The sequence below is a fragment of the Amblyraja radiata genome, chromosome 39 (assembly GCF_010909765.2).
Source record: "Amblyraja radiata isolate CabotCenter1 chromosome 39, sAmbRad1.1.pri, whole genome shotgun sequence".
In the NCBI taxonomy this organism is placed as follows: Eukaryota; Metazoa; Chordata; class Chondrichthyes; order Rajiformes; family Rajidae; genus Amblyraja; species Amblyraja radiata.
This window is the reverse complement of record NC_045994.1, coordinates 13,868,738-13,894,665: the sequence shown is the minus strand read 5'-3', so window position 1 is coordinate 13,894,665 and position 25,928 is coordinate 13,868,738. Positions and strand designations below refer to the sequence as shown.

The following is a 25,928-nucleotide window of genomic DNA, read 5'->3' as shown; positions in this document are numbered from 1 at the left end:
AGAACATTAGGTTATAAGGTCATGTGATAGGAGCAGAATTAGGCCATTCGGCCCATCAAGTCTACTTCACCATTCAATCATGGCTGATCTAGCTCTCCCTCCTAACCCCATTCTCCTGCCTTCTCTCCACAACCCTTGACACCTGTACCAATACCTCAAACAGTCAATAAGGGGAGCGAAATCTAAAATTAATGTTAGTTATCTCACATTTTCTCACACTCTAATACGATTGATAGGGGATGATCAGCCATGATCACATTGAATGGCGGTGCTGGCTCGAAGGGCCGAATGGCCTGCTCCAGCACCTATTGTCTATTGTTGATTGGAATCATGCTTTATCTTTCCGCTGACTGGTTAGCACGTAACAAAAGCTATTCGCTGTACCTCGGTATATTCCTGACAATAAACCTCTTCTTCTTGCGTATGGAGTGCACAGCCTAAAGTTGAAGGACAACTTGTTCTATTTGATCTTATTTGATTGTGCACACCAGGTTGATTGCATTCGTCGAAACAGGGCGGACCACGTGAAGGTTGCAATCTCCCACCCCGACAATAAACAAATAAAACTCAACTCAAACTCAAAACTCCCGATGCAACTAAAGTTATTTACATGGGATAATTAACGCATCCCGCATGCCTATGGGATGTGGGAGGAAACCGGAACCCCGCGGAGGAATCCCATGCAGTCACAGGGAGAACGTGCAAACTCCACACAGAAAGCACCTTTTGGAACTCACCTCAGAATAAAAGCTTGATTCAATCAAAAGCATTTCTGCACCCAACTCTGTTATTATCCCACGGATTAATATTCCCCATTTATCAATGAGAAATATTCACTGCACCAAATAACTTAATTTCTTCAGACAAAAAATCATGTGCGGATCAACAATAATTGGTAGATTTAACGTGTTAATAGAACACGAGGGTAAGTCTTGAATTAAGACAGCGCGGATAAATCAATGGAATGCCTCTGCAGTAATCCCAAGTATCACTTAATATTTTGAATGCAGTTTGAGAATTTATTACCATTCAATATTCACTAGGTGAGATGATGGCATCTGTAGGAAGTTGACCAGATTTCCAACCAGATCAACATTTGATTATTTCCACCCTGACTTCATGAGGACTAAAGTTCACTGCTCTCCAGGGCATAGTCGGAACTTGTGTGTGGTACGCTGGATGTAATATGTCATTCCTGGGCATCAGCTCATGATCTTGAATTGCTTTTTTTAACTGGGGCGTCTGTGAAGACCAAACAAGGATTAAAAGCCACTGCTACCCCTAGCTGGTGTAAACTGATCTTTTGAACGACATTGTGGAACATGCCTGATAACAACGGAACCATCCTACCAACATCTGGAGACCAGTCCTGAACTACAGTTGTCAGAAGGTAGACAAAATTGTTGGAGAAACTCAGCGGGTGCGGCAGCATCTATGGAGCGAAGGAAATAGGCAACGTTTCAGCCCGAGACGTTGCCTATTTTGCATAAACGTTGCATATATATCAGTTCGGATAGAGCCAAGGGAAAGAATATAGGCAGAATCTAGCATTGTTGCACATTGTAGCACTTCAGGTACTTAGAAGGTCTCAGGTCTGAAGAAGGGTTTCGGCCCGAAACGTCGCCTATTTCCTTCGCTCCATAGATGCTGCTGCACCCGCTGAGTTTCCCCAGCAATTTTGTGTACCTTCGATATTCCAGCATCTGCAGTTCCCTTTTGAACACTTAGACAAGGTCTAATGTCTTCAATTGGGGAGAGGTGAATTGTACCCTACCTTATGTAAAGACAGCCAGAAGCCTGATAACTGAGGGGAAGAAGCTGTTCCCGAGTCTGGTGGCCAGTGTTATCTAGCCTCTGTACCTTCTGCTGGACGGGAGCGGGGAGAAGAAGGAATGACTGGGCTGGGACGAGTCTTTGATTTTGTCGGCTGCTTTTCTAAAGCAGCGTGAGGCGTAGATGGAGTCGACAGTGGGAAGTCTGGTCTGTGCCATGGACAGATGCTTCATCCACAAACCAAGGTTCTAGTCTCAAACCAAGCTGTGGTGCAACCCAGCAGTATGCTTTCTGTGGTGCATCTGCAGAGGTTTGTCAGGGTCACTGGAGACATGCCAAATGTCCTCACTCTCCTCAGGAAGTAGAGGCGTTGCTGTGCCTTCCTGCCTGTCATGTCACTGTAACTCTAGTGCGGTGACACATATCTGGGGAAGGAGCCACCTCCAACAGTAGTGGTTCAGGGAGAGGAGCACAGTGTACAGTGTAAACCCAAACAGCTGCTGGGAAATTGGCCAAGCGATCGTAGATCAAAGATCCATCAACTGCTAATCAGGTTTCAATTATGCATAACACTAATCAACATGAGAAGAAAATTATAATAGTCTGGGTTACAGTCTTGTGGCCCCTACAACTCCTCCGTTTCATTTGAAAGTAGTTTTCCTGTTATTTTAGTGTTTAGTTTTTAGAGACACAGTGCGGAAACAGGCCCTTTGGCCCGCCGAGTCCACGCCGACCAGCGATCCCCGCACATTAACCCTATCCTGCCTACACCAGGGACAATTTACAGAAGCCAATCCACCTACAAACCTGTACGTCTTTGGAGTGTGGGAGGAAACCGGAGATCCACTGATGAAAACCCACGCAGGTCACGGGCAGAACGTCTAAACTCCGTAGTCAGGATAAACCCTGGCCTCTGGCGCTGTTAGGCAGCAATATCTACCGCTGCGCCCCCGTGTCGCCCTGTATTTTTGCTGTTGATAGACACCATTTTTTTAACAAAATTTAAATGTTCTTCCTCTCCCTTCCCACCACATTGGTTCTCATGAAGTATCAACTGCTTGGTTACCTGTTGTTCTAGGCGAACAGGTCCAGAGGGGCAAGAGTGTTTAATTGCCAGATGTATGGATAGTGCAACAATTACATTCTTGCTTGCTGCTGCGTAACCGGCCTGTAAACATAATACACAGACACAATATGTAATAGACAAAAATCCAACAAATTAATAACCCCAATACTACCTGGCCTGGTGGCGTGCGCTTTCAAGCTTCTGTACCTTCTTCCGAATGGGAGCAGAGAGAAGGAATGACCAGGGAGGGACAAGTCCTTAATCCTTAACGCAACCAAAAACAGCCCATGATTCATAAGGTCATACGTGATAGAAGAATTAGGCCATTCGGCCCATCAAGCATAGCTGATCTATCGTAGACAGAAATGCTGGAGAAACTCAGCGGGTGCAGCAGCATCTAAGGAGCGAAGGAAATAGGCAACGTTTCGGGCCAAAACCTGATCTATCTCTCTCTCCTAACCTCATTCTCCTGCCTTCTCCCCATAACCTCTGACACCCGTATTAATCAAGAATCTATCTACCTCTGTTTTAAAAATATTTATTGACTTGGCCTCCACAGCCGTCTGTGGCAAAGAATTCCACAGATTCACCACCCTCTGACTAAAAAAAGTCCTTTTCATCCCCTTCCTAAAGGAACGTCCTTTAATTCTGAGGCTATGATCTCCAGTCCTAGACTCTCCCACCAGTGGACACATCCTCTCCACATCCACTCTACCCAAGCCTTTCACTATTTGGTACATTTCAATGAGGTCCCCCCTCATTCTTCTAACAGGCCCAGTGCCGTCAAACGCTCATCATAAGTTAACCCTGGGATAATTCTTGAAAGCTATTTTCTCTCTTATTTCTTGCATCGGTTAGTATTGTGTAGCGTTCGAGAATCTGCGGGTTGTTGAGAAAAAGCTATCCTTGAACCTGATGGTCCTCCCACCCTCCTGTATCTATCTCCTCTGATCTGGATATTGAATGGAAGTGGGGGGGGGGGGGGGGGGGGGGTAGATTGGGGGGGGTGGTCACAGCCTATCCTGAGCTGTAGACCTGCACTAACTTCCTCAAGGCAACTTGATGGGAAATACATAGAAGTGGGAAATTAAGCCATTCGTTGACAAAATGCCAACATTGATTTACTGCCCCTCTCCAGCTGACAAAGTGAGTACAAGCAGTTAACGCAGTGAAGCTACTCCCATAACCTACCATAATGTGGAATTCTCAGCCACGGAGGCCAATCCACTGGATGTTAAATACATACATATAGCCCTCCCTCAGAGGACATCAAGAAAGGCTTGAGAGTAAAGATGCGTTTTAAGTTTCGGCTCAAAGGAGTCGATGGAGGGGGCAGTTCTGATGGGAAGAGGGATGCTGTTCTGAGCTTATGCCTAGACCGCGGGTGTGGACTCGGATGGGCCGAAGGGCCTGTTTCCACGATGCATCTCCAAAGCCTAAACTATGCGAACGTCTCACGGGATTGATACTGCGCTACTTACCCACAACAGCTGTTGAAAGTGGTGAGTGTATGGATGCCTCTTGATGCTGCTCAATCTCACTTACTATGAGTGCATTTGTAGTGTGCACACTTCTCTCAGTGTTATGCTTTACTGCACTGTAAGAGCACTCATTCTCTCACTCTCTTTTTCTCAACCTCTCGCAGTGTAAAAGCTGTACGATTCTAATCTATTAAAGACATTTCTGTTGATCAGTGGGTCTCCGGTGTGTTGGTATCACATGGTCCATCTATCAGTGCAGGCTATGGATCAGACCTTGGAACGATGTGAATCTCTATATAATATGTGATTTCATTAAAGCTGTAGCATTTCCAAAAGAGTATGACATACTAGATGCTGAGAAGATGGTGTACAAGGCTGGACTGTCGGTGGGATGAGGAAATTGTCACAGAAAGGGGTCAACATATAGGATTGCGTTTCGAGTGGTGGGATGCGAATGTTTGGAATTCTTTCTCTGAGAGAACTGCAGATGCTCCGTGATTGAGTGTACTTAAAGCTGAGACTGATAAGATAGGTGGAGACTAAAGGGCCTGTCCCACTGTACGAGGTAATTCAAGAGTTCTCCCGAGTTTTCAATAGACAATAGACAATAGGTGCAGGAGTAGGCCATTTGGCCCTTCGAGCCAGCACCACCATTCAATGTGATCATGGCTGATCATCCCCAATCAGTACCCCGTTCCTGCCTTCTCCCCATATCCCCTGACTCCGCTATTTTTAAGAGCCCTATCTAGCTCTCTCTTGAAAGCATCCAGAGAACTGGCCTCCATCACCCTCTGAGGCAGAGAATTTCACAGACTAACCACTCTCTGTGAGAAAAAGTGTTTCCTCATCTCCGTTCTAAATGGCTTACTCCTTATTCTTAAACTGTGGCCCCTGGTTCTGGACTCCCCCAACATCGGGAACATGTTTCCTGCCTCCAGTGTGTCCAAGCCGTCGACAATCGTGTTTTCCCCTGATTCGAACTCGGAGAATGTCCGTAGCGGGTCCGTAGGAGTTTGTGGATGTCTCGTAGCGGCTCGTACGAGTAAAAAGTAACCATTCTTTTTCATCACGAGTATTTATTTACTCGTGGACATTTTTCGCAGTTTTGAAAAAACGTCACGAGTTTACCGGATTTCCCGAGTACCTACCGTTACTCGTACGAGCCGCTACGTGACATCCATGAACACCTACGGACCCTCTACGGACATTCTCCGAGTTCGAATCAGGGGAAAACGCAGGAGAGCTCTTGAATTACCTCGTACAGTGGGACAGCCCTTTAAGGGACTCTCCCACTGTACGAGGTAATTCAAGAGCTCTCCCGAGTTTAAACAAAAATCAAACTCGTGGTAAGCACGTTGAATGTACATAGCGGGTGCGTCGGAGCTCGGGACGTCTCTTAGCGGCTCGTAACGCTAACGGCAGGTACTCGGGAAACGCGGTAAGCTCATGAAGATTTTTCAACATGTTGAAAAATGTCCACGAGAGCCCCGAGTACCTACAAGCGGCTATTACCGTAATTCTCCGAGTTCGAATCAGGGGAAACTCGGGGGAACTCGTGAATTACCTCGTACAGTGGGACAGCCCCTTTAGGAAGACATGCGGGGAATTACAGTCAAGGTATTTCCCTATTTCGTCACTGTTATCTCCATTCATCTTTCCCTCACTTTTCTTTTCTCATTCTACAATTTTGTACTCTCTCTTTACTCTGGAACAGTTATAACATTGGTGTCTACCTGGTAATGAGAAAAGCTGCCCAAGTGTGTCACAGGAGAAATTTAATCCAACTAATTACGGCCAACAGTTCACAATTCTTTAGCCTGGGAGAAGCTATCTTCGATAATGCTATCAAGTGGCACTTCCTCACCCAATAATCTACTCAGACCTGTAAACCTAGTTTGGCTTGCACTAGGACCACCAGGGTCCAGATCTCATCACAGCCTTGGACCAAAATGTAGAATTGCAGAGCTGAGGCATGAGTGACTGTCCTTGACGTTAAGCCAAGATTTGACTAAGTGTGGCTAAAGCATCAGAGTAAGGCCAACATCAACGGGCATCAAAAGGGGAAACCTTTAATGGTTGGAGCCACACCTGGCAAAAAGCAAATTATTATTGTTGTAGATCAGTCTCTTCCTGGCCCAGTGGCCTGGGCCATCACTGAAAGGGTTCCTCAGGTCAACTGGGTCAACTACCTCAAAGATAGACACAAAATGCTGGAGTAACTCAGCGGGACAGGCAGCATTTCTGGTGAGAAGGAATGGGTGACGTTTCGGATCGAGACCTTATTACCTCATCAAAGACCTTCCTCCCATTATGAGGTCAAACTTGATGCCATTCAGTTCAAAGTAGTTTGCATTATTGACATACCATCAACCAACCTAAACATATTCAGTTGCTCTATTTAGGGCAGTAAGGACAATGGACCACTCTCTGCAGCCTCTTGTGTTCCAGTGCAGTGGAATTGCCCAAGCAGACGATGATGCAACTGGTCAGGATAGCTATATTATATATAACTAAAACTCTCATCTTTTATGCATGTATGTGTGTTAGTAAGTATATTTGCCTAAATGGTACACGATAGCACAACAATTTTTTGCCCGCCTTACTCACCACAGCCTGGCGTGTGGTTGCATCAGGTTTTGTTCCATTTCACAAAGTAAATCCCAAAGTAATTCCCGTCACAAACTTTCTTTACACCGTTCGCTGCAGCAAGTAAGAATTTCACTGTCCCGTCCGGGACATATGACAATAAAACACTCTTGACTCTTAACTGCGCTCCCACTTGCTGGCCCCGTCAGTCGCATCACAACGGCGATCTCTGGCGTCACAACGGGAACCTGTCAGCCGAGCCTGCGCAGCTGGGGGAGGGTTTAACCGTTAACGGCAGAAGTTTGAATGCGGCAGTCGTGCCCGGAGCAAGATAGACCACTCGTTCTAAATGCAATGGGCTGACGTGTAGTACGCAACGGAGCGGAACGTGGGCCTTTTTTTCATCCATTTCAGTAACCGGACCCGACTCGCAGTGTAATCAACGTTGCGGGGAAACAGTTTGTGTTAATAAATTATCATTCTGAAAATGAGAAGATTTTTACCAAATAAATGTTATTTTTACGAGGATGTTTCTGTAACCGGCTTCCGTCTCCGCACTAGTATCTTTGCTCCGCTATGGGATCTTTGGTGCGGAGACGGAAGCCGGTTACGGAAATGGGGCCGAAATTTACCCATGAATCTGCCCATGACCGTACTACGTCTTTTTCGTCGAGTGATCAAACTTGCTTGCTATACGATTTTTGGTCGTGCCTGCGCAGTTGGGGGTGGGGCTGCCGGGCCGCGATCGCCATTTTGACTGAACATGGCCTCGTGTACGGATGAGTGGTAGAATATTGCGTTGGGGGAGGGACAGGTGGCTAAAGCATGCAGCCTTGAGGTGCGTTCGGGTTGATAGTCAAGAGAGTTTATTGTCACGTGTCCTTGACAGGACAATTAAATTCTTGTTTTGCTTCAGCACAACAGAACGTAGTAGGCATTGACTACAAAACAGATCAGTATATACCATTATATACGTAAATACACAGATGAATAAATAAACTGATAAAGTGCAAATAACAGATAATGGGTTATTAATGTTCATTGTTTTGTCCGAGCCAAGTTTAATAGCCCGATGGCTGTGGGGAAGTAGCTATTTCTGAACCTGGTCGTTGCAGTCTTCAGGCTCCTGTACCTTCTACCTGAAGGTAGCAGGGAGATGAGTGTGTGGCCAGGATGGTGTGGGTCCTTGATGATGCTGCCAGCCTTTTTGTCAATGAGAAGGGGATGCTGTTACTGTTACGGACCTGCACCGATTGAGGTCCTCTGATGATGGAGTCAAGGGTCCAGCTGCAAAGGGAGGTGCAGAGGCTTGGTGATGAGTTTGAGGGGGATGATGGTGTTGAATGCCGAGCTGCAGTCAATGAAAAGATCTGACGTCTGTGTTCCTGTTAACTAGATGGCACAGTGAGATAGCATCTGCTCTTGACATGTTGGGCAGATAGGCAAAGTGAAGCAGGTCCAGGTGATTTCTGAGGCAGGAGTTGATTTGAGCCATAACAACGCTCGTGGAGCACTTCATTAAGGTGGATGTCCTCTCTTCTGTCTCTGTCTCTGCCTCTTTTTATGGCCCCATAGCAGAAGCGTCCACATTGCGGGGCAGGAAGCTGGAAGTATCCCGAGCTAATTCTGCTACCACCATCATCTATTGAAACATGTGATGGCTCCCACTGATTGTCGCCGGAGCTTGCGTCCTTTTCAGGACAGATGATGACAGCGATGTCAACATTTGAAACATGGAAGACGGACACGAAAGAAGAAGAGCCTCTTTTTATCTGTCCTTCCCCTCTCCCATCACCCCTCCCCTCATCCAGTTGCCACCGCTCTTTAAAAAGTCCAATTTCTCTCCCCTCTTCCCACCATCTGCCCCTCCCCATAGACATCCCTGACTCCTTCACCATACTTCATCAACCTCTCTCTACTCATTATTCTCTTTCCTCAACACCCCTTCACCATATCTTTCATAACGTTCCCTCTCACCGCATTTATCATCGCTCTCTTCCACTCCCTACATTCCTCACCTGGCTCCCTCCCCTCCTCTCTCCCATCCCTCCCTACGCCTCTAACCCTCCCCACATCTCTCTCTCTACCCTCCCTCCCCTCTTTCATCCCCTTCTTCCCATTACCTTTCCAACCCTCCCTCCCCTCTCACCTCCCTCTCCCCCTCCCTCCTTTCCCTCTCTCAATCCCCTCTCCCTCTTCCCCCCTCCCTTTCTTTCTCTCCTCCCTTTCTCCCCCTCTCTCCCCCACTCTCCTCCCTTTCTCCCCCTAACTCTCTCTCCCTCCCCCTCATTATCTCCCTCTCTCCCCCTCCCTCTTCCTTAACTTTCTCTCCCCTACTCACCCTCTCTCCCCCTCCCCCCCTCTCTCTCCCCCTCACTCTCTCTCTCCCCCCTCTTCCCCCTCACTCTCCCCCCTTTCTCACTCTCCCCTCACTCTCCCTCTCCCTCCCTTCACTCTTCCCCCATCCCTTCTCTCCCCCTCACTCTCACTCTCCCCCTCCCTGCTCTCCCCCTCCCCCGCCTCACTCTCCCCCCGCCCTTCTCTCCCCGTCACTCTCCTCCCCCTTTCTCCCCCCCCTCCTCACCCCGTCCCCCCTCACTCTTCCCCCAGCCCTCCCCCCCTCTTCCCCCCCCCTCCTCTCTCGCCCCCTCACTCTCCCCCCCTCCCTCCGCGTCCCTCTCCCCCCCCGCCCTCCCCCCCTCACATCTCCCCTCCCTCTCTCCCCCCCTCTCCACCCTCACTCTCCCTCTCCCCGCCCCCCCCCCGCACTCTCCCCTCACCCTCCCTCTCTCCCCCTCACTCTCCCCCTCCCTGCTCTCCCCCTCACTCTCCCCCCCTCACTCTCCCCCTCCCTGCTCTCCCCCCCTCACTCTCACTCTCCCCCCCCTGTCTCCCCTCTCTCTCCCCCTCACTCTCCGCACATCTCCCTCTCTCTCTCCCCTCCCTCTCTCCCCCTCCCTCCCCCCTCCCTCTCTCCCTCTCTCACCCCCTCCCTCTCCCTCTCCCCTCCCCCTCCCTGCTCTCCCCCCTCACTCTCCCTGTCTCTCCCCCTCACTCTCACTCTCCCCCTCCCTGCTCTCCCTGTCTCTCCCCCTCACGCTCCCCTCACTCTCACTCTCCGCCCCCTCACTCTCCCCCCTCACTCTCCCTGCTCCCCCCTCACCCCCCCCCTCCCTCTCCCCCTCACGTCTCTCTCCGCTCCCCCCCTCACTCTCACTCCCCCCTCACTTTCTCCCCCTCACCTCACCCTCCGCTCACTCTCCCCCCTCACTCTCACTCCCCCCTCCCCCCTCACCCTCACTCTCCCCCTCCTCTCCCCCTCTCACTCCCCCCCCCTCACCTCCCCCTCCTCTCCCCCTCTCTCTCCCCCTCACTCTCCCCCTCTCACTCCCCCTCTCACTCTCCCCCCCTCACTCCCCCTCTCACTCTCCCCCCTCACTCTCACTCTCCCCCCTCACTCTCCCCCTCTCCTCCTCCCCTCTCCCTCCCCCCTCTCACTCCCCCTCTCACTCTCCCCTCACTCTCCCCTCACTCTCCCCCTCCTCTCCCCCTCTCACTCCCCCTCACTCTCCCTGTCTCTCCCCCTCACTCTCCCCCCTCACTCTCCCCCTCTCTCCCCCCTCACACTCACTCCCCCCCCCCCCTGTCCCCCCCCCCCTCTCTCTCTGCCGCCCCCTGGCTGCCGCGGCCGTTGCCTCCACCCAGTGTGTAAGATGGCGGCGGCGCTGTCCGTCTCTCCCTCTCCCTGCGCTCCGGGTGAGTGAAGCGAGTGAGTGAGTGTCCGCGGCCCGCGAGCTGGGCTGAGCTGAGGCCGGTGGCGCCCGTTGCCGGTCACGTCGTGGCGCCGCCGCCGCTGCTGCCGGGGGGGAGGTGAGGGGGGTGAAGGTGAAGCCGGGGCCGGAGGCCGGAGCCGTGGGGACGGGACGGCATCTGCCGGAGCCCGGAGCCTGCGGCCTAGCGCTGGGCGGGCGGGCGGGGATGGACGCGAGGCCGGGGCCGGGGCTTCAGGCGGCGGCGACCCAGCCCTCCCTCCCTCCCTCCCCGCCCATTGTCACCCCCTCCCCGGCCTAGGCCGCAGCCCCCCATCCCCGGCCTGGGAGTTGTGGCGCAGCGGCGAACGGGCGCTTGTTGTGGGGGGGGGGGCGGGGAGGGAGGCCGCGGCCAGCAACGGCCCTGAGTGCGCCTAGGCGCTGGGCTGTAAACAAAGCCGCCGGCCCCCTCCCTCCCTCAGGCCAGCAGGGAAGCGGCACACAGGGGCTGACTATCCCGCTCGTCCTGCCTTGTAGGATGCCCATTTAATCCCAACGCTGCAGCGGCGGCGGATCCCCCCTCTCCCTTCTCCCTCTGTCTCCTCTTCCCCTCTCCCCTCTCTCTCCTCTTCCCCTCCCCTCTCCCTCCTCTTCCCCTCCCCTCTCCCCTCTGTCTCCTCTTCCCCTCTCCCCTCTGTCTCCTCTTCCCCTCTCCTTTCCCCTCCCCTCTGTCTCCTCTTCCCCTCATCCCCCTCATCCCCCTCCCCTTCTCCCCTATCCCTGCTGTCTCCCCTCCTCACTGTATTCCCTTTCCTTCCCCTCCCCACTGTCTCCCCTCTCCTCCCCGCTGTATCCCCCTCCCCTGTCTCCCCTCCACCCTCCCCGCTGTATCCGTCTACCCTCCCCGCTGTATCCCCTGTCTCCTGTCTCCCCTCCACCCTCCCACTGTATCCGTCTCAACCTCCCCGCTCTATCCCCCTCCCCTGTCTCCCCTCTACCCTCCCCTGCCCACTGTCTCCCCTTCCCGCTGTATCCCCCCTCCCCAATCCCCTCTCCCCTCCCTGCTGTATTCCCTTCTCCCCTCTCCCCTTCCCTTATCCCCGCTCCCCTTCCCCCTCTCCCCATGACCCACCCCCTCCCCTTTCCCCTACACCCACCTCGTATACCCATCCTCCCTACACCCCCAATATCCTCCTACACCCATCCTCCCTACACCCCCAATATCCTCCTACACCCCCAATATCCTCCTACACCCCCAATATCCTCCTACACCCCCAATATCCTCCTACACCCATCCTCCCTGCACCCCCAATATCCTCCTACACCCATCCTCCCTGCACTTCCAATATCCCTCTACACCCATCCCTCCCCACCTCTTATATTCCACCTCTTCCCTGCATCCCTCTCTTTCCGACACTCCCCCTCTTTCCGACACACCCTCCTCTCCCCTGCATCCATCCCTCCCTTTCCCTTGCACATACCCCCTTCCCTGCACCTCACCCCCCGTCACTCCCCCCCCAAACCATCCCTCGCCCTCCCCGCTTCACCCACTCGCCACTCCCCCTCGTCCACATCTCTCACCCTTCCTCCTCTTTCCTCTGCAACCCCATACCCACCGTTTCACTCTTCACCATTTCCCACTGCCCCCTTGGCCTCCGATTCTTTTCCCTACACCTCCATTCCTTTCCCCTGCACCCCCTCCCACTGTGTCCTCCTTGCCCTCATCTTTTGATACCCCATTCATTGCTGCACCCTGTTACACATCCTCTCCCCTCCTGGCTATTTATTGTTGGGATGTATCTGTGTCATTCACCTCTTCCTTTTCTCAACATAGTATTCTTGTGTTTTCTCCTCCAGGTGCATAATTCTGCCTAGTGTTTATCTTGTGTTACATTCGGTGTGAATGCCTGAGTAGGCAACTGAATGGAGGCTTTCTGATGGTTCGAAGTTTTGGGACTTTACAGAAGATTGGGATCTTATAAATTGGACAGCTAACCGACACACTTGCTGAATTTTTTACCTCCTCATCCTCTTTCTGACAGCAGAAATAGTCCTAGTTCAGAGAGAGGGGAGGGGCTTCGATTTGGAGAACGTCAATGCTATGGTGAACTGTTTCTTTATTCCGAGAAATCTTTTTTTGTTATGTGTAGAACTGATTCAACTCAGAGATAAGGGCTAACACTCTGTGGGTATTGGGAGTCATCAGCCATGGTAAAACTGGCAAATCCGTTGTACACTGAGTGGATTCTGGAGGCGATCCAGAAAGTGAAAAAGCAGAAACAGAGACCCTCGGAGGAAAGGATTTGCCATGCTGTCGCCTCATCCCACGGATTAGACAGAAAAATTGTCCTGGAACAACTGGAACTCAGCGTCAAAGATGGGACAATCTTAAAGGTTACAAATAAGGGACTTAATTCCTACAAGGATCCAGACAATCCGGGACGGATTGTGCTCCCGAAACCTCGGAATCAGTCCAAGTCAGATGTTAAACACAGTGTCGATTGGAATAAACTGCTCAAAAGGGCGATCGAAGGCTTGACGGAGCCCAACGGTTCATCGTTGAAGAACATAGAACGGTTTCTGCGGGCTCAGAAGGATGTGATAGCGGTTTTTGGAGCTGGTAGCTCCACCGCCCTCCACCAGCAGCTGAGACTTTTCCTGAAACGTGCCATCAGCCACGGCAGAATCGTCAAGGATGGGCCCCTGTACCGGCTCGTGCGTGGCAAAACAGCCGGCGACGGCAAGCAGGTCCGCGAGTCGATCTGCTGCCTGCCACCGGTTAGCATGCTGATTCACGAAAAGGATAAGGTAGGTGTCACAATTTGATGCTGCAAGATCAAAAGGCTCAGTTGTATAAACGTGTGACAGTGGAAAAGTGGAAGGTTTTCACAGTATTTCCAGGATTTGACCAATTGCCTAATCACGCATCCCATTCTAGTTTCTTGCCTGGACGTCTGCCGTGTCTCACGAGTCTTGGTTCTTACGAGGTGGGTTGGGAAGAGACAGAGTATTTTCAGATACATTAATGTAGTAAAAGCATACATTGCATTTGAGAAATATATCGCGTCCAATGGCCATGATGGACGTAATAATCAGCAGTTAAATTTGTTGGTTAAGTGGTTTGTGAGCATGGGCAATTGATTAATTGCTCGTAAATGTTATAAATACTTTTTTCCAATACAAGGGAAATTGATGTCTGAAGTTGCAGATACAACTAGTCTAAAGGTGTTCGACACCTGAAGATCTTGTGTAGTTTCCAAGACTATTTACTTGAAGGTACTACGGTTTGATTTCTAAAAGCATTTTCGCTCCATGAATATACTTCCAAAAGATTGTCTACTGCTGCTTTTTGGATGGCATCAGTGTGTTAATGCAATGCACACATCGTCACTACATGTGTGAGACATGGATTGGAGTTTCCTTGCATCTTAGATCGCTGGCTCGTGTTTTCCTTGCGCTTGTCAATTTTAGAAAGTATAGATCGCAAGATTTGGTTGAGCTCCGTTTTGTCTTGCAGTCAAAACCAAGTTACAACTGTTGTTTTACATGTTTGATATTGTAACCTTGTCATGATTTGCTCATTTTGGCCCCCAGAAAGTTACTGGATGCACCCATTCAGAGTTCGCTTTGGTGTAACCATGAGTTGGAACTGGCAGAGCAAATTGCAATAGCTTATTTTCACGTGTTTGTGCAACTTTAAAGAGTGGGTTGGTCTTTTAGTCTTGAGGTGACAATGTGTTATGGTAGAGTTTGTACCTGTGGAGATGTAAAATGAAGGTATCCAATAGATTCAATTTGTTAATCTGGTATTAAAATTCGTAACAAAGAAACATCAGCCTGCGCTTACCTTTATAACTTTTGAGTTCTTAAAAGTACGGTAATTCCATTTGTGACTTCCAGTGTTATCAAGTATAAATGACAATATTTCATTCTTTGGATTTGTGAAGAATTTCCATTTATTAAATGCCTTGCGTTATCTCAGGACATCCCATAGCTTTTCATACCCAACGAATGACTAGCGTATAGCTTGTCGTGGCAGTGGATTTGCGTGTGGGAAGGGCGTCCAATTCTTGTGGTCCATAAGATTGATGATAGAGTCATGCAGTATGGAACCAGGCACTTCAGGCCAGCATGACCATGCCGAACCAAGACCCCCCATCTACACTTGTCCCACCTGCCCGTGTTGGCTCATATCCCTCTAAACCTTTCATATCCATGTCCCTGTCCAAATGTCCTTTAAATTGTGTTTATGCCACACAATCTCCTCTGGCAGCTCATTCCATATACCCACTTTTGTGTGAAAAAGCTGCCCCTCAGATTCCTATTAGACCTTTTTTCTCTCACCTTAAATCTGTGTCCCCTGTTCTTGATTCTCCTGCTCTGGGTAAAACACATCTATCCTGTCAATTCCTCTCGTGGTCTTATACACCTCTCCAAGATCACCTCTCATCCACCTTCGCTCCAAGGAATAAAGCCCCAGACTGCCCAACTTCTCCCTGTAGCTCAGGCCCTCAAGCCCAGTAACATCCTCGTAAATATCGGCACTCTTTCCAGCTTAACAACATGTTTCGGAAAGCAGCGTGACCAAAACTGAACACAGTAGTGCAACTGTAGCCTTCCTAGCGCCTTGTGGAGACGCTAGTAAATTATATCTGATGATTTGGTCATGATGGTTAAAGCATGATAGACACACAAAGCTGGCGTAACTCAGCGGGTCAGACAGCATTTCTAGAGAAAAGGAAAAAGAGATTTTTTGGGTCGAGACCCTTCTTCAGACTCTTGGCTGCATCATACAAATTCCTTTCTCTCTTACCACCCCACCGCTTTAGGATTTATTCAATCCACTGGAACATAGACTGGACCTTGCATCATTCAAGAGCAAACACATCCAAGTGTGCAGTTCACAGAATGTCGCTGGACTGGCAACCTGTATGTGTGGGTCCAAGACAGGGCATGGACCTTGCAACCTTCTCGCCAGGAGCAGAGATGCTACCTGTGACATGTTAAAAGAAAACAATTGTTTTCTTTTAACATGTCACAGGTAGCATCTCTGCTCCTGGCGAGAAGGTTGCAAGGTCCATGCCCTGTCTTGGATTGCAGTTTCAAGTAAACAAACTTATAAAAATGCACATTCCACAAATCAAAGAGGGAAATGCATTTTGTAATTAAAGCACAGGTTCCCAATTATACATTGCACTTTCCCTTTAAGTTCAGCTGGAATGTTATATTTAGGTCTGTAGGTCTGGTCTGAATTTTTATGTTAAACTCTGGTATTGAATGTTCCCTCAATCCTTGTAGCATTTGGAATCGAGATCTGCAGATAAAGTTGTGTAGAAAATAAACCAACTCCAGCTGTGCCGTTTTGCATCAGAATACGTAGTAGTTGTCTTCCGTGCTGACAGGTTTACTTTTGTGATAGAATCCTTATTAAGAAAAAAGCATAAGGATGATTCTTTATTCTTGGTTTTCCCATTACTGGTTGAAATTGGGAAGAATCTTCAGTGCTGGTTCCAAAGATAATGCGCGGCATTTCATAAAAGTGCTGGTGCGGCTGGAAAGGGCACAGTTACTGTCTAATTCGGTGCTCTGATGGAGTACCGCTGCGCTTTTGTTTTGTTCAAGAAGGAACTGCAGATGCTGGAAAATCAAAGGCAGACATAAGTGCTGGAGAAACTCAGCGGGTGGCGGCAGCATCTACGGAGCGAAGGAAATAGGCAACGTTTCGGGCCGAAACGTTGCCTATTTCCTTCGCTCCGTAGATGCTGCCGCACCCGCTGAGTTTCTCCAGCACTTTTTTGGTTCCGTTACCACATAGAGAATGAAGGGATGACTCTGGATGAGGATTTCATCACAACGTCTGGCTGCGGATGAAGAGAAGAGCAACTCGGAGAAGATGATGTTTCTGTTATTTTGTTCCTCTTGTTCTCAGTAGGGAAGCCACAAAATTGGCACGAGAACAGGCTTATAAACTTGCATTAAGAGTTCAATGATCTTAAAATAGCCAGTAATTTGAATTCCAGCTCTTACAAGTTAGGATCTGGAAGGAAGGAATTGTTTTCTTGGCAAGGAGCTTACAACTGTCCTGGGTATCATTGTGCTACATTGATGCAGTGGAGTTTGAAGTGAAGGTTTGAACATTGTTTGTGCCCACCTGTGGACAAAACAACACAAAACGTCTCTTGGCATTGTCAAACGTACTGGCTTTGATTGCAGAATACTTTGCAAGTCTGTGGGGACTGTTTTAGATTATTATAAAATACACATCAATTATAACGTGTTAACAGTTGATACTCTGGCACCAACCTTCTTGCAGGCCCCAATAAAGTAGAATGTGAACCTATAATTTTGTGGCAGAAGCATTTGGTTACAGATGACATTTGCAGGAAAAAGGCAAAATTGAGCAAGTTTTAAAATTCTTCAGTTTTAGGATTCGGAGCAGGGATCCCTTGAATTACAAAATCGGGACTGCAGGAGAATGTCTTCAAAATTTGGGGAAAAAGTGAAAGAGAGAACAAGATGGAAGGTTAAATAGATTTTCTGCAGATGCAGGATTTGAGTCTTGGACTTAATAAACTTGAAAGTTGTTTTGAGGAAGGCAACCATTTGAATGAAATAAAAGTATAATGTCTTTGAATCGTAGTTTATTTTAGTTTATTGTCACAGTGGTACAGTGAGGTACAGTGAAAAGTTTTGTTGCATGCTATGCAGTCAGTGGAAAGGCTATACATGATTACAATCAAGCTGTCCACAGTGTACAGATACAGGATAAAGGGAATAATGTTTAGTATCAGGTATAGTCCAGTAAAATCAGATGGGTCTCCAATGAGGTAAATGTTAGGTCTGGTCCGTTCTCTAGTTGGTAGTAGGATGGTTCAGTTGCCTGATAAAAACTGGGACGAAGCTGTCCCTGAATCTGGAGGTGTGTGTTTTCACACTTCAGTACCTTTTGCCTGATGGGAGAGGGGAGAAGAGGGAGTGTCCGGGGTGAGCTTGTCTTTGATTATGCTGCTGGCCTTGCCGAGACAGCGCGAGGTGTAGCAGTAAGCAGACAGAAGATTGTAAGCAGTAGAGTATAGGATAAGATTGGATTTGAAGTTGAGACTTAAATTAAACAAAAACTTTGATGGATAAAGGACAGTGAAGATCGAGAAACTGAATTGTAACCGTGGCTATTCCGTTTAGTTGAATTGTAACCGTTTAGTTTTCTGAAGAAGGGTTTCGGCCCGAAACGTTGCCTATTTCCTTCGCTCCATAGATGCTGCCGCACCTGCTGAGTTTCTCCAGCATTTTTTGTCTACCTATGTTTAGTTTAGTTTGGTTTAGAGATACAGCGTGGAAACGGGCCCTTCGGCCTGCCGAATCCCAACCAACCAGCGATCACCCCATACACTAGCACTATCCTACACACTAGGGGCAATTTACAATCTTTATTGAAGCCAATTAACTTACAAGCCAGTACATCTTTCGAGTGTGGGAGAAAACCGGAGCACCTGGAGAAAACCCACACGATCACAGGGAGAATGTACAAACTCCGTACAGTCAGCATCCCTAGTCCGGATCGAATGCGGGTCTCTGGCGCTGTAAGGCAGCAACTCTACCGCTGCGCCACCGTGGCTGCCATATGTTTTTGATCGATGTATCAAAATAAGGCATTTGAAGAGTGTGAGGAATAAATAACAATCCAAGAGAAGCTTGATGTGGGAGTAGTGAGGATCAACAGATTTGGATGTTAAGCCTTCAAAGGCAGCTCAGGTGAAGCAATTGGAAGGGAAGATCGGCTGTCGTAGGAACAGTTTTGTTATGATGATTAGAAGTGCCAGGTTCTTGTTAAAGGTGTTTGAGAGGTGCACATGTTTTTCACCAAAATGAACCAGGTTGCAGAAATGAACCGGAAAGGTCAGCTTCCTCTTCAGGAGAGCGGGTAATTGGACCATTAGGGTGGAAGAGGAATTGCAAGGGTTCACCGCGGTCATGAGAGATTGATGTCTAAGAGTTAACGCTGAAGCCGCAGGAAGACAACATTTGATGCTTCTGTCAAGTGGAGCGAGTAGAACAGCTCTAATCGAAGATTTACAGAAGTTGGCTGTGGACAGCGCAGTGTGACCAAGTGACTGGATGTTTTTGGCAGTTTTCTAACAGCAGACATTTTTTGTTCTATTGTAATTGCTACCTGAAGGTGAAGGTAGTAAGAACTGCAGGAGAAATTGTGAAGTAAATTGCTGAAAAATGAGGATGGGAACAGTATGGCAATGTTGCTTTACATTGTGCCCCTCCCCCCACAATCTGTAGTGTTTGAAAACAGCTGTTCCATGTAGTAAAATATGAAACAGTTTCACATGTACTGAGTTATTTTTTTTTTAAATGCTGAAAGTTCACAGAATGTATAAAAAATAAATGTTACCAAAATGTTAAATTTAAGTTGTATAAAATGCAGCAACGCCTTTTAGTTTAGCTTAGAGATACAGCGCGGAAACCGGTCCTTCAGCCCACCTAGTCTGCACCGACCAGCAATCCCTGTACACTAACTAGGGACAATTTACAATGTTTGCCGAAGCCAATTGACTAACAAACCTGTATTTCTTTGGAATGTGGGAGGATACCAGAGCACCCAGAGAAAACTCACACGATCACAGGGAGAACGAACAAACTCCATTCATACAGCACCCGTAGTTTTGTTGAAGCTTCCTTACGATATGCACTTGTTATCAATGATATATCACCAAAGTCCAGTTAATTATGAAACTGATTATACATTGCTTGTGAATTTGTTATGGGGTTATTTGCTCAGGTATACTGGCGAGGATAGGGATGTGATCCTCTTAGTGGTACAGTTTCGAATGGAGTGCACATTTTTGTCTTTTAAAATTGCTATGTAAAACCATTTATTTTAATGCTGGACAGCTTTTATTGTAACATGTCATCTGACTTAATATTTTTCCCTTTGGCATGGCTTTGGTTCCCAGTGCCATCCACCAGTTAAATTGACTCCCTGCAGGATGTATGGAGGGCTGTTTAATTGGCAGCCAGTTATTATTTTGCTTCACCGATGCCTGTGATTGACTGACATTTGTAAAACTGGGACAACAATGTTTCACGTGGAGTGAGTTTAAAAAAAAAAGCAGAATAAACTTGTTGAGCTGCTGTTTCACGGTGCCAGAAACCCAGGTTCGATCCTGACCTCGGGTGCATGTTCTCCCTTTGACTGTGTGGGTTTTCTCTGGGTGCTCTGGTTTGCATCCACAAGGCAAAGACATGTGGATTTGTAGGTTAATTGGACTCTGTAAATTCTAGTATATCGGGAGCAGATGAGAAAGTGGGATAACATAGATCTTGTGTGAATGCGTGATCGATGGTTGGCATGGGCTGAAGGGCCTATTTCCATTCTGTATCTTCCAATCAAAAACATTGTTAGCAAAATTTCTTCTACTTTCTTACTTAATGCAAGGCTATCTTCGGTATCTGAGGGGTAGTTAATTGATGTGGAGAGAAACTGAGTCTGAATACACGATGAAAATCTTGAATGTGAGCTATAAACATTCAAGCAATTTGAACCTGTAAGATGGAAATATGCACAAGTTATTTATTCAAGGCATCGGTGCCAAATCCAGTGACTTGATCGTAGTGATGGTATGAGGTTACAGATTATGTACAAATCTGGTATGTTGACTGGCCTTTGTTGCACAAGGAATGGAATAATAAGGAGGTTGTTATATTAACTGTTCAGGGCATTTATTGGAGCAGGTTTATTAGGTTAATATCTGCGGTGCAGGAGTTGTCTTATGCTGAATGGTTGAGCAGGATGATAAATGATCTTACGAAGATTTAAGATCCTGAGGGGACTTGTTGGCGTAGATGCTGAGAGGATATTTCTACTTTTGGGCCAATCCTGAACCACCGGACATAGTATCAGATAAAGGGGTGACCCATCTAAAATGGAGATTATGAAGAATTTCTTCTCCGCAGGTCATGAATCTTTCAGAAATTTCCACCTCAGAGTTAAACGAAATCAAGGCCAAGGCAGATGTGTGGTTTCACTTAGAACAGTGGAGCTAATGCAAGGATCTGAACATACCCGGTAGTGGAGCAGGCTCAAGGGGCTGTGTGGCCTGCTGTTGCACTTGTTTCCTGAATCCTTGGATGTATTTGGAACATCATCTCCACAAGGACTGTGTGACAGTCATTTTTACGATGACTGCCATGGACAGCAGTCGGGCCAGATGCGGTGGGCAGAAGGGCCTGTTTCTGTACTTTATGGCTCTATAATAGTCTATCCTTCAGGTCATGACTAGCTTTGTATATTGATGTATTACTCTTGATGGTGGCCGTTGAACTCTCCGACATTTGTGCTTACCACCCGTGCTGTTTTTTCCAGTTCATGGTGAAATACTAATTCATCAACAGAGAGGGAGGCAGGTAGAGATCAGCAGAAGTTTTGTCTTGACTGTGTTATAGGTAGTGTTATGTAATGAACATTATTACAAAGTCTTTGGTCAGGATTTATATTAAGGATATTTATTCATTATGGAGAGAATGCAGCTACTCAAGGAGCACACAAAATGCTGGAGTAACTCAGCGGGTGCAGCAGCATCTCTGGAGAGAAGGAATGGGCGATGTTTTGGGTCGAGACCCTTAAGGGTTAGGGTCTCGACCCGATACGTCGCCCATTCCTTCTCTCCAGAGATGCTGCCTCACCCGCTGAGTTACTCCACAATTTTGTGTCTACCTTCGATTTAAACCAGCATCTGTAATTCTTTCTTACTCAAGGAGCACCTTGTGTTTTATTCTCGCTACTTATTGAAAGGAATGGAGGGATATGGATCCCGTGCAGGCATTAGTGTAAATTGGCATCATGTTCAACACACTCATTGTGGGGCAAAGGGCTCTTTCCTGTGCAGTACTATTCTATGTTAAGAAGGTACAAGTAAAGGAAAATAATTTGTTTAATATTATTCAAGAGAAATTACATTGGGAATGTAAAAAGCGATGAATGGTTTGATAGTGTTTGGGACATGCAGAATAGAAGAGGCAAATCATGGTCATGCACTGTCGTTTGAATTTCTATTTGATGGTAGTCACCGTCCCTTCGTTACTCTGCATCCGTTGTTGCTACATACTCATTTCTAGTTACAGTTTTTACAGATACGTTAAGCTCAGGAGCTAAATGCATTTGCAGTATCAACCACTGCCTTGCAGCACAGTGTAAGAGGGTGACTCATCCTGTCTGTTATCATTACAGTAATACCGTAATAAATAGCAGAGTTGAATCAACTTGCGTGATTTCTGTTTTCCAAATGTGAGAACTAGGTTTGTTTCTCATTTCACCAGAAACAGCAGAGGCTGGAACCCTGATCAAAATCGAAAGCAATGGATGGACAGGGCAGCATTCATTGAGAAAAAGGACAGATGACGTTCCGGGTCTGAGCCCATTCCTCAGACTGATGGGCAACATTTTGGGTGACAACTCGGTCTGAAGAAATGTCTTGACTCGAAACTCCACCTGTCTGTTCTGTCCACGAATACTGCCTGACCCGCTGAGTTCTGCCAGCACTTAAGTGTATTGCTTCACCTGATGGGTCTGGCTGTAAATGATGTTGAACACTTGTCCTGTCACTCTGTTGTGATTTAAGTTAGTATATGGATCCATTTCCTTTCACTCGAAATGTTCCATTTCCCATTGATCTGCTATGAGTAAATTATCCCAGATTAACTGCTCATCAGAAAATCTACTTTTAGGTGGAATTTAAAAAAAAGGAAAGCTTTCACTTAAATTTAGAGTAGAAATTGGGTGACACAAATAAAACTTAAGGTTTTGCCTTCTAATGCGAGTGTACATGAATATTCCTAGAGAGAGAAAGAATGCAGAACCAGATTAGGGAAAGTGATGAATGGGCTGATGACAGCATCATATATTTTGATAGTTCTCTCATATCTATAACAGAAATTAAGATAAACCATTTTGGCCTCCTATTCCAAAGAGTGAAAAATCCATATCGGTATAATGTAATTGATGAGAGATAGTAATTAATTTAACCGTGTTATGCTAGGTTTATATTTTGTGAGCATAACAATGGGTGATGTTTCGGGTCGAGACCCTTCTTCAGAACAAAGTATTTGCAGCAAAATGCCCTGATGCTTCTGATTTGTTGTAGTCCAAAATTAGTTTAAAAAATGTCAAACTTGGGTTGGTCTTCAGAGACCATTATGAACTATTTAAACTAGTTTGAAAAGCTGATGGCCACTAATGTAACTATTTGGGAATTAAGCCAAACTCGTGCTATGTAGCACCTGCAAGCATAAAGGCAGAGGCATGAGGGCCCCACAACCTTCAAATCCCACACTGATCGACATAACATTCCTGTTGGACATTCTTTCCTTGTTGTTGAGCTACAATCCTGGAAAGCTGACTACACATTGTCACACAGACACTGGAATCGTGCGCAAGGTGTTGGAGCAACCAGGCAGGCCAGGAAGCACCTGTGGTGTGAAAGGATAGGCGATGTTTCAGGTGGGGACCCAAAATGTTGCCTATCCATTCCAACCTTGTGTTTTATACACATTGTAACACCTTACCACATAGACTGCAGCAGTTCCAGAAGACAGTTTAGCACATCACCTCAAGGGGAATTAGGAATGGATACAAAATGTTGCCAGCAATCTATACGAATATAAAGGTATGTAATATTTTTGTAGAATAAGGCAACTGCAGGTGCAGGTTTATACTAAAGTGCTGGAGTAACTCAACGGGTCAGGCTGAGAAAAAGGATAGGTAATGTTTCAAGTCAGGACCCGTCTTCAGACTTATTTTTGTGATTTATGTTTGTTGCTTCTTAGTATGCTTTCTGCCAATATATTTTGCAACTGTAGTAATATTTAACATGGTTGAAATTCCTCCGGGATTGTTCTTAATGCCTCAGGAGCAATGTTCATCAAATAATGCCATGCAGAAAAACCTGAATCTCATTCCAGATTGAGTTTGAATAAATTCAGAAGTTCTCAGAAAATAGAGACACAACTTTACGCCGTTTATTAAAGTGTGGATCCCAGTATTGGGCACAATTTGTTTGTGGGTTTTTTGTTGATTGTGGGACGTTGCTAACACATTTTAAATTCGAGGGCCAGTCATGTTTGTGCTGTAGTGCATCTTTTACAAGTAGCTGAACATAGTATGAAATCATGTAAGATAGACACAAAATGCTGGCGTAACATGAATGACAGGCGGTATCTCTAGAGAGAAGGAATGGGCGACATTTCAGGTTGAGACCCTTTGACCCCAAACGTCACCCATTCCTTCTCTTCAGAGATGCTGCCTGTCCTGTTGAGTTACTCCAGCATTTTGTGTCCATCTTCGGTTTAAACCAGCATCTGCAGTTCCTTCCGACACATGAAATAGCGTAAATTGTTGCCTCACCAGAAAAGTCACAACAGTTTTCTGTCCAGCCTCTAAGTGCTCGGGAGGTATGGGAATTTTACTTTGTCTTAAGGTTGTTTGTAATACCACGGATCAATGGCATTTTTCAGATGCTGCCTTTACGAGGTCAGGAGCTTCAAACCATCTGAGTATGACTTTTGAGATTTTACAACTTAATGAGACTGATCTTTCCTGGGTTATACACAGCCCACATCCATCCAACTTCAAGGAGGTCTGTGATGTTTTTGTTTGTTCTGAATTTCTACTTGTGAGGCAAACTTGCATTTCACTTGTGGGAATAAAGCTTGCACAAACCCAAACAACCTGCAAGAGACTCTGAATTACTGTCAGGGTGTTTGGTCTGAGCATTGTGTTTGATGCACCTATTTAATTAAGAGTGATGTTACTCTTTCCGGTTTCTTGTAAGACTTGAAAGGGCTTTGTTTTGTGATAGATTCATAATAGCTGTAATGTTTCCTTAGCATGAATACAGACTCGCTTTGATCATTGTAGCTTTTAACTTGCTATTGCTCTGGATGAGGAAACAAAGTAATGTCCACCTGTCTGGGATGCCATTTCTTTTAGAGGCAGGCTCTTGTTCCTCATATGGAGGAGGTGGAAGTTAAACAAGTTGCAGCTACCACAGGAAATAAAACGCTCTAGCAGAAATTTAACCAGCCTCAAACTCCATGGCACAGACTTGCTCTTTAGCATTCCAGCACTGATTCCTGACATTAGTGCTCATATCCTTGTCTCCCTTTATAAAAAATTTCGCAATCACAAATTAAAGGCATAGTCTTATAACGTGCAAGCAGGTCCTTCGGCCCAACTTGTTCCTGCTGACCAAGATGACAACTGTGGGTCTTATTTACACTAATTTGGCACAAATTCCTCTAAACCTTTCCAATTGATGAACCTGCCTAAATGTAGTTTAAATTTTGTTATTGTACCTGCCTCAACCTGCCATTTCTGCCTGTCTCACAGTTAATTCAGCATTTTGTGTCTATCTTCCAGTAGCTTGTTTCACATATGTACCACCCTCCATGTGAAAAAAATGACCTCTCTGGTGCATTTTTTATCTTTCCCCTCTCAGCTCCCTAGTTCTCAAGTCCCCTTCCTGGGACTGTGTACATTCTCCTTATCTAGACTTGTCATGATTTTGTGCACCTCTGTAAGGTCTCCCATCAGACTTCTACACTCCAGCGACCAAAATCAGAGCCTGGGTAACTTCTCCCTATAACTCAGACCCTCTAGTTCTGGAAACATTCTCGAAAATCTTCTTTGTGCTCTCTCCAGCTTAGTTATGTCTTTCCTATTGTAGGATAACCAACAGCACTCCACAGTTACGTCCCACCAATGTCTTGTATGTCCCACCAGTGTCTTGTACGACATAACGTCCTAACACTTACACTCAACGCACTGACTAATGAAGACCGGCTGTTCAAATGTTGCTTTCCCCATCATGAAGTATTATGACGCCACTTACATACAGTCATTGGTCCCTCTCTTCTGCAGCTGTGCCCAGGACCCTACCATGGACTGGAAGTCATGCCTTGGTTTGACTGGTCAAAATTCAACTCCTCACACTTGCCTGAATGGAACGACATTTGTTATTCCTGTCCTCAGTCCAGTGAGCTAGCTGGTGAAGGTCCTGCCATATTTGTTAATAACCGCATTCACTATCTATGACACCGCCTCTTTTTATTGCCATCATTAAACTTACTAACCATGCCTTTTATGTTCTCATTCAAATAGTTGAAATAAATGCTGGATGATGAGCCCAGCACTTATCTCCTTGGCACACCGCTAGTTACTGGCCTCCTGTCCAAAAAACGACCTCACACCATCACCCCTGCTTCCTAACA

At 46.9% G+C, this 25,928-nt stretch overlaps 1 protein-coding gene across 1 annotated transcript in view; it reads left to right on the top strand.

Annotated features, from left to right (window-relative positions):
• Positions 1-10,573: 10,573 nt before the first annotated feature.
• The window catches only part of kat6a (lysine acetyltransferase 6A), a 133,484-nt gene continuing 118,129 nt past the window's right edge, over positions 10,574-25,928 (top strand). The window contains exons 1-2 of the mRNA XM_033013861.1: positions 10,574-10,662; positions 12,513-13,463. Coding sequence (XP_032869752.1) covers positions 12,864-13,463 — 600 coding nt within the window. The 5' untranslated portion in view covers positions 10,574-10,662; positions 12,513-12,863. The remainder of the gene's footprint in view (positions 10,663-12,512; positions 13,464-25,928) is intronic.